The sequence below is a fragment of the Poecilia formosa genome, unplaced genomic scaffold (genome assembly GCF_000485575.1).
Source record: "Poecilia formosa unplaced genomic scaffold, Poecilia_formosa-5.1.2 Scaffold39, whole genome shotgun sequence".
Classification (NCBI taxonomy): Eukaryota; Metazoa; Chordata; class Actinopteri; order Cyprinodontiformes; family Poeciliidae; genus Poecilia; species Poecilia formosa.
The window spans coordinates 2,434,456-2,446,983 of NW_006799978.1; the positions used below are offsets into that span (position 1 = coordinate 2,434,456).

Below are 12,528 nucleotides of genomic sequence, written 5' to 3' on the forward strand. Positions count from 1 at the left end.
TACGGTATTATTTTCTTATATTGTCAATTTGCCCCTGTTGCATAGTCTCTCTTCTTATTTATGTCTTTTTCCTTTGTGTGGCTATGCTTCCACTTATGCTTAATCTGGTGTTTTCACTCATGTGGGACATTAAAGATAATTTCTATTCTATTCTATTCTATTCTATTCTATTCTATTCTATTCTATTCTATTCTAAGCCAAACCAAATTGGCACATTTTGCTTTTAAATCCACCAGAAGATCCATAAAACATAATTGTATCAATGTCTTTTTTCTTCTTTGCTCTTTTCCTAATATGTTTAATTACTTTTACCCTCTAATGAGTATTTATTAAGACAGCACACATAAAGAATCTGATTGATAAAAAAATATGTACTATTAGATTTTAAAACAAAATGCAGGTTGTTCAAAACCCATTTATTGAATCTTACAACAAGCATATTTTTGAAGCATGTATATATAATTTACTGTTACTAAAGGTTAGATTCTCATGACCAAACAGGCACTTCTGTAATTTTCATAACTTGTGAACACACACACACCCACAGGCAGTGTTTAATAACATTGCAGTCGCTGCTCTCAGGCCCAGTAGCAGCTGCAGGGCATTTTTTTGCAGGCTGCACTCTGTCAGGACCGGACGATCAGAGAGTACAGTGGAAGAAAAGTAGCCAACTCTTGTGCCTTTTGGAGCAGCATCTGGTCCTGCCTTCTTCATAAGCAAAGCTCTTTTGAGGAAATGTCAGACCGAGCGGTGGAACTCACCAACAAGCCTTTCGCAGTCCAGTTGTCCAATGTCTATCTTAGCATTTTGGCACTGTTCTGCTTCAAGCTTTTTGTTAAGATTTCTCTCAACTTGCTGACATACTTCTATATAGTCCGTGGGAACCGTAAAGAAGCTGCCCGGATATCAGCAGAGTTTTATGACTACGGTCAACAACACAGTGAGTACCAGGAGAAAAGTTTTTGAATAACTGTGTTGAAGCTGTTTATCATAAAACTGGGTTATTTGAAGCAGAATATGATGTGAAATATGACACAACTACACATCTGTATTTAAGGGAGTCTCATGGTGACACTTTTGACATCACCTGTAAGGTCAGACGTAAGAAATCCTCCTGGTTATAAATCAAGGGCACATGAACCATATTTACATGATTCCTGTGTTATAAATACCGTTTCACTTATCCATTTACTATAAAAGCCATTAATTATATGCCCATTTATAGCAGGGATATGAATTAATGCCCACTTTTCTTTCATTTCATGCTTAATAGCCACTTATAAATCCTGAAGTATTCAATTTTAAACGAAGACTTGATCGGCCCAGCAGCTTTCTCTCTCTAATATAATAATAGAACCCAGTCATGATATCCTGCCTCCACCCCTCCCTCCAGCCCCCTCAGCCTGCCCTACTTTCCATTCCCAGCTATGCAGTGCACCCTGTCACACTCACACAGCAACCAAAACAACACTCCACATTCTCGGGGACAAGCGCCGTGGAGACACATTCTGGGGCAAGACAGACACGACAACAACATAATCTGTAGCTATCACTCAAAGGGAATACCAATTAGCTCAAATCAGGATATTAGTCACGCTCCTGTAGATACGGTCTTCCTTGTTAGGAGGAATCTGTTTGATGTCTCTCTATATGTCTGTATTTGAAATTAAAGGCAGTTGAGGAAAATATGCTGCATGAATAAAAGGAGGAAGTTCAGGTGATTGTTATCTATAATTTATGATGAAAATGGAGGAGGAGAACAATGAAGATGATAGCGTGTGGAATGCATCAGCTGTTATTCTGGATATTGACTCAGGTGTGTCTGATGTGGGGGGAGATCAGGCGAGGGGTGCATTTCACATTACACAATACTGACTTGAATATATAAGGTTAGAACCAATACAGCTAAAACAATATGTCTTGTTGGATTAAGCATCACAGGGACAGGTTCTTGTACTGTTCCTCATTGTAGTTTCTAAAGGTCGTGTTTCTCCTCTGGACAGCATGACGTATCAATCTGAAATAAATGTGGGTAGAAGCAACCACTGAATTTATATTCGTGTTGCAGGATCCTGGGCGGACCGCTCACCCCTCCACGACGCTGCCAGTCAGGGCCGCCTCCTCGCCCTGAGGACCCTCATTTTACAGGTGAAGGGAACACAATCTCTCAGAGGGTAATGTGTGTCCCCTTATCTGCACACATGTTGGGCTTTTGTTGCCTCCTCTGGTGCTGTTAAATTGCGCTCAGTGCCTTTGTAGACTCGATGTCTGATAAAGAGATAGAGGAGTGGAAAGCATGGGGTAGAAGTCATAGTGAGCTGCATACACAGTCCCTTGCGAAAATATTCATATCCTTTAAATTTTTTTTGTAGTTTTTGTTACATTAAAAGCACAAACTTAAATTAATTCTGTTGAGATTTTATGTGACAGACCTTAAACAAACTATAAAATTGTCATTGATATCTTTAACCCTGTTAACTAATATTTTCGTAAGTTGTTGCTTTACAGAATCAGATCAAGCCTAAATCAAACTTGCACAAAATAAACACAAAAACATAAACACACCATCTCTTCAGCGAAACATAGTGGAGGCAGCATCATGCAGTGGGGATGCTAAACATGGGACAATTCTGAAAGAAAGGATCTCAAAGACTCGTTCACTTTCTGTCAGAAAAAACCTTTGACATACCAAAGAGTTTAGATCAAACATGTCTGTGTTAGAATGGCCCAGTTTTTAACCAGACCAAATGTTACTGGTGAATCACTGGTAAAACCTTATTGTGTACAGATGTTACCCATCAAAACTAACTGAGTTTGAGTTATTTCACAAGAAAGGCAGGTCAAGATGTCTAACTTTTGTAAGAAAATAACCCCAAAGATTTGTGACTGATGGGAAAGGTATTTCTACAGTCGTGCCACATTTTTATGCCATTTCTCATAAAAAAGTTGAAAAAAATTATGAAATTTTCTCTCTTGATTTTAGTGCACTACTTTATGTTGGTTGATCACAAAAAGATCCCAAAACTGCTGTTTGAAGTTGAGACACATTGTGATGTGTGTTCTGTTGCCCCAGGATCTGTAGGTCTCGGGTTTATCGGTGTTAGAGGCTAAAAGTGTCTCAATGCAAAATGAAATATTCTTATTTCATAAAGATAAAGAAATGAAAACGGCAGTCTTCATTTTATTCGTCTTCGGCTCACTCACATAAGACCATACCCTGAAGTATGAGGTGCTTTGTTCACATCAGACACATCAGTGACAACATGACTGTATTCACATGGTGAATTACTAGAATTTTAACCAGATTTCAGTTTGATCTTCACTTTAATTAGCAGGCTAATTAATCTGAGGAGCTGAAATGTGACTTTGCAGTAAAGTTCAGTAATCACTTAAAGCCATAACTGAGGATGATGGCTCTGTCTTGTGCAAGGAGCTTTGATAATGTTCGTGTAATTCCCATTGTTCGCCACCGGAGACTGACAGAGCGCGTCTGTTGCCGGGTGCTTCTTAAAACAAAATTTCCCACTAAATCTCTCTGGCTGCTGCTGTGCTGTGTTTCCAGGGTCACAATGTGAATGTTCTGACTATAGACCATGTGACACCCCTTCATGAGGCCTGCCTCGCAGACCATGTTGCCTGTGCCAGGGCGCTCATTGATGCAGGAGCGAATGTAAGTCACATTCTGGCCTGGAGACTCTTTAATGTTGCCATTCTGCTGAGGTCAAATGTAATTTCCATGGATGGGAAACTCCGGGAGGGGATAACAAATGAGAGATGTGCTGCTCTCCATCTACGGACACTGTAGAGCGATTAAATTGTTCCCTCTCCTTCAATTGTTCCCCCTGGCGTTTGCCATTAGTCAACCTGCATTGTTAAAGATGGCTAAAAATAACAATAAAAATGTTTTTACAGGTCAATGCATCTACAATTGATGGAGTCACCCCTCTGTTCAATGCCTGTATGGTGGGTAGTGTGGCTTGCACTGAAATCCTTTTGGAAAATGGAGCAAAACCCCAGAGCCTTGTATTCCAACCTTCACCGATACATGAAGCGACCAGCAAAGGTATAACATGACAGAATATGGTGTATTGAAAAGAGCCTAAAGCCAACATTAAAGGGTGAAAAACTGCTTTAGCAGGTCATAAGCTGTTTACAATCCATCCAAAGAAACAGTCATAAAAGAAAAAGAAAATATTTCTGTTTTCTAGCTGGGAAACAGCAGCCTAGCTTCATTGATGGCCTGCAATGTTTTCCCTATCAATATTTCTCCTTATCTGGGCTTACACTCAACCCCATATTTCAAGTTGTGTTTATGTCTCCTGCTCTGCTACAACATCCTTTCTAAATGACCTACAATGTAAAAAAAACCAGCAGCTTTAAAAATAAATGAACCTGACTGGAGAAGACAGCTTGGAGAATCACCTCACATTGTCGCATACTGATTACTATCTTCATGCTCCATTACTTCCAGGTCATTATGGTTGTGTTGAGGCCCTGGTGACTTGGGGGGCCGATGTGGACATGGACATTCCTCACCTGGGTACAGCGCTCTACACTGCCTGCATCTGCCAAGAGCTGGAGTGTGCCAGGAAACTCCTGAAGGAAGGTTAGCTCGGAGCGCAGTGTGGATATTTACATCTCCTCAGAGACAGATGCAAGTCCTACGCATCCACACAAGTAGAAGTAGAATATGAAAGGTTAGGATATACCCTGTGGAAACGCATTCTTACAAAGTCTAAAATCTAAAAAAACTGAACAAAACTTTAATGCAGAGAAACTTTAACAACAAAATCCAAACTTCTCTTCTCTGAGGTCCGTTATACTTACCAAAATTGTCTATTTGCTCATTTCTAATGAGAGAGGGAACATGTCAGACATTTATTTGGTTCAAAATCAAAAGAATAATTACCATCTCTTTAAACAATGAGGGTACGCCCAGATGATGATTACGTCATGGCTTTTCAAACTTCTGATACACACTGGTTTCTGGTTTGATACTGGAATTGCTTCGTTTGCTTCGTCCCTGAGAACAATTTCCAGATGTTTGAAGGTGCTGCACTCATTTCTTCAAACAATCATACACAAGTGCAAACATGATAGGAATGTCAAAAAAATAAAAATAGAATAAAATATACAAAAAATATGACACATAAAAGCATTTAGCAAGAAGTTGGAATATGCACTCAATATTATGTTTAATAATTTAAATGCTAATACAGGGCAAATGTAAAAAGTAAATGATACTGCACATGTAGGAGTACTTCACATTTCCAGAAGCTTATAGGACATTTAAACCTGTCATAGATAGTAATATACCACATCATACATAACAGGTAAAGAGATGTAAAAAGTAATAGTTATAGAGCATATTAGATTACAGATGAACACCACACTAAATAGGTTATAATTCCTTATTGAATGTGAAAATCACACATCATTTTTCTTCCACTGTACTCTTATATTGTAAAGTGAAAATATGAATAAGTTCAAGGGGAATGAATAGGAGAGAACGGTTGGTTGTTGTTAGTAAAAAATCCACACTCAACATATCATACAGTTTGATCACATCTGTCTATTTTCAGCTGACTGTTCATGCTTATAATCTTGTTACTCTCAATTAAAGGTAATGAGATGAAAATGTTCTCAGGTTAAAGGATTTCATGTGAAATGTGGTGAATTTGTAGATTTACATAAAAAGCCAGAGGAATCTGAAGCTTCGAATTTAATGGTTCTGAATAAAAAACTGTACATGACCTGAATCTGATCTCAGATCATTATTCTGTTCTTCATGCAGGTGCAAATGTTCAGAAAGGCAAATCCCTGGATTCGCCACTACACGCAGCAGCAGAAAAGGACTGCACCGCCGTGGTGAAGCTGCTGCTGGACTTTGGGGCTGATATTAATGCCAGAAACACAGAGTTTCAGAGACCGGTAGATGTGGCTCCACCCAGCAGTCTGACAGAGGGCTTCCTGCTGTTCTACGAAGGTACGACTTATTGCTGACCTGCAGTTTAACTTGGCTTCATGATTCCTCACATCCAGGCTACTTCCAGTGAAAATGTCATTATTTCCTGATTTGTTACAAATAATTTTCAGGTCAGATTTTTGTGTGTTTTCGCAGCTACGCCGCGCCTGCTGAGCCAGTTGTGTCGTCAGTGCATCAGAAGCTGCGTTGGCCGCGACAGACTCCACCTTCTTTCCCACCTTCCTCTTCCCAACAGGCTCAAGAACTACCTGCAGTACCAATGACCAGCAGAACCAAGACACCGTGCGCCTAAATGGACTCTATGAAATACACCTTTAACTAATCTAAACACATCAGAACCGGTTTGGCCGTAATGCTGTGGTGCCAACACACCATGAGGGATTATTTCAACCAGACACAGAGCAGAAACTGAATAAAGGAAGTACCCAACTGCACCAACCAACCAAAAGATGCACTTCAGCTCAGAACTTCATATCCACCCATCATCAGAATCAATGTCATATAAATGTGGGAGCAGCAAACTGTGTCCAAGTTGTGACCCTCTAGCTGTAGACGGTCTTTCTTGGCCAGTCCATGCCAAACATGCTTCACTCTGGATGGTGAAACTCGTCTTTTAGCTTTTTCCACTTTATGATAGGCTGGAGCCGTGTTGGTTGTTCCTGTACATGTACTCATGTCTTTCATTTTAGCTGGGGCAGTGTGATTGAGAAGAGTGAAAATTGGACATAACAGGAGGAGTCTAATGGGACACTGACCCAAAACACACACCAGCACCACTTTGTAATACATAAAACAGGCTGCACAATTTTTAAAATCACCCAGCCTCTCAGCTCTATTAATAATTCATCCACTACGCTTAAAAGCAGGGTCCATACAAAGAAAAATAAAACAACCATTTCCATTTCTAAAAAGAAGAATGGTTAAATATCTAACCAGAATCATGTCAGATTCTTCTTAATGGTTTCCCTGCAAATTACTAAAGAACATTTATTCAAACATTATTGGGTGAATCTTAATTTTTAAGCCTGCATGTGTAATTTTTTTCTTTTTTCTTTTTTTTTACCATGAGTAGACTACAGAAAATCCACAAAGAATTCAAGCGTCTGCCCCCAGTTTATGTTTTTAAAACCACTCTGAAGTCCTAAGTGTGTAAAATAAATGTACCATGGTTCAAATCAACAATGCATGGACGTAAACTTCTGACTGGAAGTGCATGTGCATAAAGTTCACTGTGAGGTCACTGAATGTGAAGGAAATTGCTGCTGTAACTTTTAGGGGTCACTAGTCTGATTATGGTCATCCAGATGCTCTGAAAAAGTAAATATCACTTCATTTCTGTTCTGCACATGTGATGCCTTGTTAGATAAAGCAACTAAAATCACACAAGCACTTTATAATGAAAAAAAACATTGTTTTAAGAGGTTTTCATGTTATAATAACACACTACAGTATACATGAACAAATTTCTTTTATTTGATATTGTAAGCACTGAACACTACTTGATCATTTAAAGTTGACTCTTGCGCATTCATGATTTTCTGTTTATGTTGCCTTGATAAATAACCTTTATATAACATTGATTGAAGAATAAACATTTAGACTGAAACATCTCGTTGTTAGTTGTAGGCGAAATAAAACGTGTGTACCTTTGAATATAATTTAGTCTTCAGAAACGCTTTGCTTTGTATTTCCCATCAAAACTGTTAGTTATCCGCTAGATGGCAGCAGAGGTTAAGCCAAGAACGAGAAGCCAGGTTGGTTGCCATAGAAACGGAAAAACAGAAAAAGGCCATATCGGGGGGGAAGCTTAACTGCTGGTGGAGTAAATGTTAGCGGTGTCCAAGAGCTCATCTTGAATCTTCTTCATCTGAGGAAAATGTCCTACTCTCAGGGTCATAAGACAGGAGTTGACAGAGAAGTCATCAAGTGGCTCCAAGATCTGGAACTATCATTTCACCCAAAGAATCTGCGAAGGTATATCAATAACTACACTTTTAGGTTCATAAAAATATGTGCTCCAAGCGGATAAAATGTAAATAACACCAACTTTCCACCTGAATGCACGCTAACTTGTATTTAAAATTAGTTGCTTCATGATGAATAATACAGTTTGCTTTTTTTCCAAAACCTCTAGAAATGTCTAGAATCATCAGACATTTCTAATATCTGTGCGTACAGATATTAGAACAATTTTTAAGCTGTATGTAACCTTAGAAGATCTGAGTATAAAATAATCTAATAGCTTTCTTCTTATGTATCACAGTAAATGCTGAGATAAATAAGAGTAAACATTTATCTCTAAGTAAACAAGAGATTTGTGTTTTTGTTTAAATAAAGGCGACATGTATCTCATTCATTACTGCTGTTAGAATTTAATGATTAAACTTTGCATTTACAAATGAATGTACTTGATTCATATTTTGATTATTTTAATGGTCATTTAATTCCTTCCACAGCTCATTTTAACGGTGTTCTCTCCTCCACTTCCAGGGATTTGTCCAATGGTTACCTGGTCGCCGAGATATTTTCTCGTTATTACCCCCATGACATCTCAGTGTACTCATATCACAACGGAGTATCGTTTTCTTCCAAGCAGAAGAACTGGAGCAGGATACAGAAGGTAAGAGTTATTAAAATCTAAAAATATAACAAGCTGTTTTTCACATCTGGTTAGCATGTGGTTAAAATAGATCAAATATACATACAAAGAAACCTTTAAAATAGCAATATTATAAATATAAAACAGCTTAAAATACATTTTTTAATGAGAACTCATGGTAATATTTTTTGGACTATTTGTGTTCAAAATTATTATTGCTCCAGTTTTTGAAGAAGAAGAACCTGGAGCTATCGAAGGAAGCAGTTTATGGAAGCATACACTGTGAACCAGGAGCAGCTGAGGCGTTGGTGCAGGACATTTACAAGATGCTGACCAATCAGAAGTAAGATAAGTTAAACCTAGTTATCTTATCTTATCTTATCTTATCTTATCTTATCTTATCTTATCTTATGTTGTTGCTCTTTGAATTTACAAAGGTCTTGATGTGTTTTTGTATTTAAATCTAATTAATGTGTCAGATCCACAAAATCACCTTTTGATAAAGTAAAGACAAAAGACAACAGATGACCAACTATTCACTCTCTTCTCAGTGTCACAGATGTCGAGGGTCAGCAGTCACCACACTCCTCACTGACTCGCTCCACATCATCAAGGTCCTTCGGGAACAATTTGGTAGCTGCAGGGATCATGGCCGAGTCAGACGTCAGCTCAAACCAGAGGAGAGCACAAACCAGCAGGGGCGGCAGGCATCTGGAGCACGCAGCTGCAGACGGGTCTCTCCCCACCAGTGGGACTTCAGGTCTTTCTTGTTTTATTAGATTAGATTTACAAAGGTGGCAGCAGCAGTTAGTTTTCACACAACTTAGATGAACTGGTAGAAGACGACAGTTACATCGACTAAGATAAAGGAAGTTCATTAAGAGGGAAACATTTGTTTGCATATTTGTTTATTGTTGCAGATATTTATATGCTATAAGCATAAATACAAAAACTATAAACACAAAATAAAACTTAAAGTTTCTCCCCTGGCTGCTGCCATTCTTTTCCTGAGACTCACTCTGGTCAGAGTCTACATTCAGGATAATCTACATCATGTTTTCACAGTTCCACATTCCTGTTTATTCTGAGGCAAACATGATCTTAAAATGAACAAACTGTCTACAAACAATACAAAGATTGATTCTGTTTTTAGTAATATTTGTGGTTTTTTTTATATTTGTCCAATAGTTAAAGGACAAATCTGACATTTGTCCTTTATTTATGTTTGATCTTTTTTGTAATCAAGTGATGGAAGAAGTCAAACTTATAGAGCTTTTTAACAGTTAATATTATTAGATTGGGATCATGACAGAAATAAGCAAGTGGTAAAATTATATTATCAAATGATTCCTGTTTTGTTATGTATGTTATTTAGATAAAGCCACTTTAATGTATTTAAATCATTACTTTTTTTCATCAAAATTGACATTGCATTTATATAAATTTTATAGTGACATTTTGATCATTCATTCTATCACAACATTGGAGACAAAATGTACAAGAATTGTTTACAATTGTGCAGTTTTGATAAACTACACAACATGAAATTATATCTTTAAAAAACTCTTTATGTGCATTTTTTAACTATTTCAGCTCACTTTTTCCCTCTTAAGAAGCATCACGTTTATCAACTGTAAATAATGTATCAAAGTTTGATATATTATGAAAATTATGCATTATCATAATATGAAAAGCATATTTTGTCTTAGAAAACAATAAATGTCTGTCTTCCTAGCAGGTCAGAAGGATTTGAAAGAAGTCTTATGAAAACAAAATATCTGCATGTAATTCTGAGTCAAGACATGGTGAATGTCTGCAGCACTGAGCATGGATCGTCCACACCATGCCACTGCAAAGTGCAAAGTCCCATGTTTATTATAGATATTTTTAGTTCATGTTTCTTTGTAGTCAAATAAAAATGAGGACTCCATGTGTTTCAATAACAGATAAAATATACTTAGTTTCATTGTTCCATATCTATATTTTCTCTTTTTTCCAGACTCGTCAACATGGAGAGGAGCTCCTGTTTCCTACAAGGAGATAAAAGTGAACCAACCTGTCAGAAATTCAATGGTGAACCTTTCATGCTCACTGCATCACTGTGTAAATATTCATGAACTGGTTTGCAGAATTGGTGAAGTATAATCTTTCAGTAAAACTATGTCAAAGAATGATTACCTTAGTTATAAAATAGTTTGAAAAACAGTGAAATGTGGCTGATTTTAGGTACTGAGCCTCCTTGTTTGCGGTGTTTGTTCGTACCAGTAGGTGGCAGCATTGTGTGGCCATTTTGACAGCAGCTGTAAGAAAAATGAAACAGTGCATGTAGTTCATAAAAAATTGCCACTATTCTCATGGAACCTTGAGAGTTTATTCAGGTTTATACAGAAACACTATCTTTTTTTTCTTAATAGGTATTTTAAAAGAAATAACTGAATGTTTTGAAGTTCATTTTATACTGGTTCCTCACTTCAGCCACCCAACTAGTTGCTTATTTAATTACCATAAAATGAAAAAAATAAAATAAAACACATTGATAATGCTTTATTTTCTTGCACACATTTCTTAATTTTGGTTTAATTCATGTTAAATTGCACACGATCCAGTCCAGTCCAAATTCATTTGGTGCAATTAATTCCCATGAAATCTATTAATATGCTGTTACAATTAGATCTTTGTGTAGTGCCATACATTTAAAATCCAACCAATTGTAATGCAGTATAGTTATTTTTAGTACTTTATAGAATGGCAAATACAGAAATCAGCTGAGTTCACTGTTTTTTTTTTCTTTTGCAGCTATCCCCTTTTTTCAAGTCAGATCAGTCAAACATTGAAGGCAAGAAGAAGAAGAAGAAATCTCTGCAAGAGCCAAAATCAGGATGACCGACCATCAACCTCCACCATAAAGGCTAAAAAGCTGTTAATGCTATTCAGCCCTCATCAATAAAATGTTCTCAAAAATCTGGATGATTTACATAAAGCGGTGCTTTAAGCTCCTAATTGTGATGGAAGATAAATCCTTCCACCAGGATAACACTACTGACATGTCAGAGTTATTTCCTTAAAGGACATTTTAAATGAATTTTGGAAAAAGTTAGCTGTGCAATGTGTTTCACTGAACATGTACACACAACATATTTAGATGAATTATATCTATCTTATCGTTTGGTAGAAACAAAATAGCTAAAACTGTCATTTAATCTTTCAGCAGCACAGTGGCCCAAAACAAGCAGCCAGAGATGCAGACAAAAGTTTAAAAAAATAGTTCAAATTAATGTATTAGAACCAAAAATCTTAATGAAATGTGTGGCAAATATAAAAAATGAATAGTGAAATTTGCAGACCCATTCTATAAATTAGAATATTACTAAAAAGCCCATTTATTTTAGAATCTTTATCACTAGAAAAACACATTCTATAAATTAATTACACAGATGGATGTTTGAAAGCCTTTAATTCTGTTAATTATGAAGATTTTCTACATACAATTAATAAAAATATGACATTTAAAATTACAAGATTAAATCAGACCAATAAATAAACTGTTTAAAAGTTGTGGGCTTATTAATATCAACTTAAATGTTACTATTTTCAAAAGATTCCTTTAATCTGACAAACAAACAAACCTCATCGGGATGCATATTTTAATTTACGACTGTGTTGGCACAACACATAAGAGCCAACCTCTTAGGTCAAAGTTCAGTGGTTTGATGTGCATGTTTTAGATGGACAAATGACGGGAGAAAACAGCTAAAGAAGTCGTTAATGTTTAAAATAAAAATCGACATTAACAGAAGTGATACATCAAGTTTATCATGTAAAACATTTCAGAAAGCGTTTTGGTCGTAACCCAGATCAATCGACACCTTTCCAGCCCGGTCCGCTACTGGCTGAATAAATCAGTCTGATCCGAGCCGTTTATGTTTTCAATCATGTAGTGATG

At 36.9% G+C, this 12,528-nt stretch overlaps 2 protein-coding genes across 5 annotated transcripts; both read left to right on the top strand.

Annotated features, from left to right (window-relative positions):
- Positions 1-566: 566 nt before the first annotated feature.
- asb5a (ankyrin repeat and SOCS box containing 5a) lies at positions 567-7,520 on the top strand. Of its 3 annotated transcripts, XM_007551055.2 has the most exons (8): positions 567-940; positions 2,069-2,148; positions 3,563-3,670; positions 3,913-4,063; positions 4,472-4,606; positions 5,795-5,986; positions 6,122-6,250; positions 6,305-7,520. In XM_007551055.2, exons 1-7 carry the CDS (start codon positions 736-738, stop codon positions 6,247-6,249), a joined length of 999 nt encoding a protein of 332 aa, XP_007551117.1. In that variant the 5' UTR covers positions 567-735; the 3' UTR covers position 6,250; positions 6,305-7,520. The 3 variants fall into 3 exon arrangements, with proteins under 3 accessions (XP_007551117.1, XP_007551116.1, XP_016526435.1); XM_007551054.2 differs by having other exon boundaries at positions 568-940; positions 6,122-7,520; XM_016670949.1 differs by lacking the exon at positions 567-940 and adding an exon at positions 1,481-1,816 and having other exon boundaries at positions 6,122-7,520.
- Positions 7,521-7,747: 227 nt separating this feature from the next.
- spata4 (spermatogenesis associated 4) lies at positions 7,748-11,548 on the top strand. 2 transcript variants are annotated; one of them, XM_016670950.1, is made up of 6 exons: positions 7,748-7,960; positions 8,477-8,606; positions 8,810-8,928; positions 9,137-9,345; positions 10,585-10,688; positions 11,382-11,548. In XM_016670950.1, exons 1-6 carry the CDS (start codon positions 7,863-7,865, stop codon positions 11,466-11,468), a joined length of 747 nt encoding a protein of 248 aa, XP_016526436.1. In that variant the 5' UTR covers positions 7,748-7,862; the 3' UTR covers positions 11,469-11,548. The 2 variants fall into 2 exon arrangements, with proteins under 2 accessions (XP_016526436.1, XP_007551115.1); XM_007551053.2 differs by having other exon boundaries at positions 7,749-7,960; positions 10,585-10,658.
- Positions 11,549-12,528: the final 980 nt, after the last annotated feature.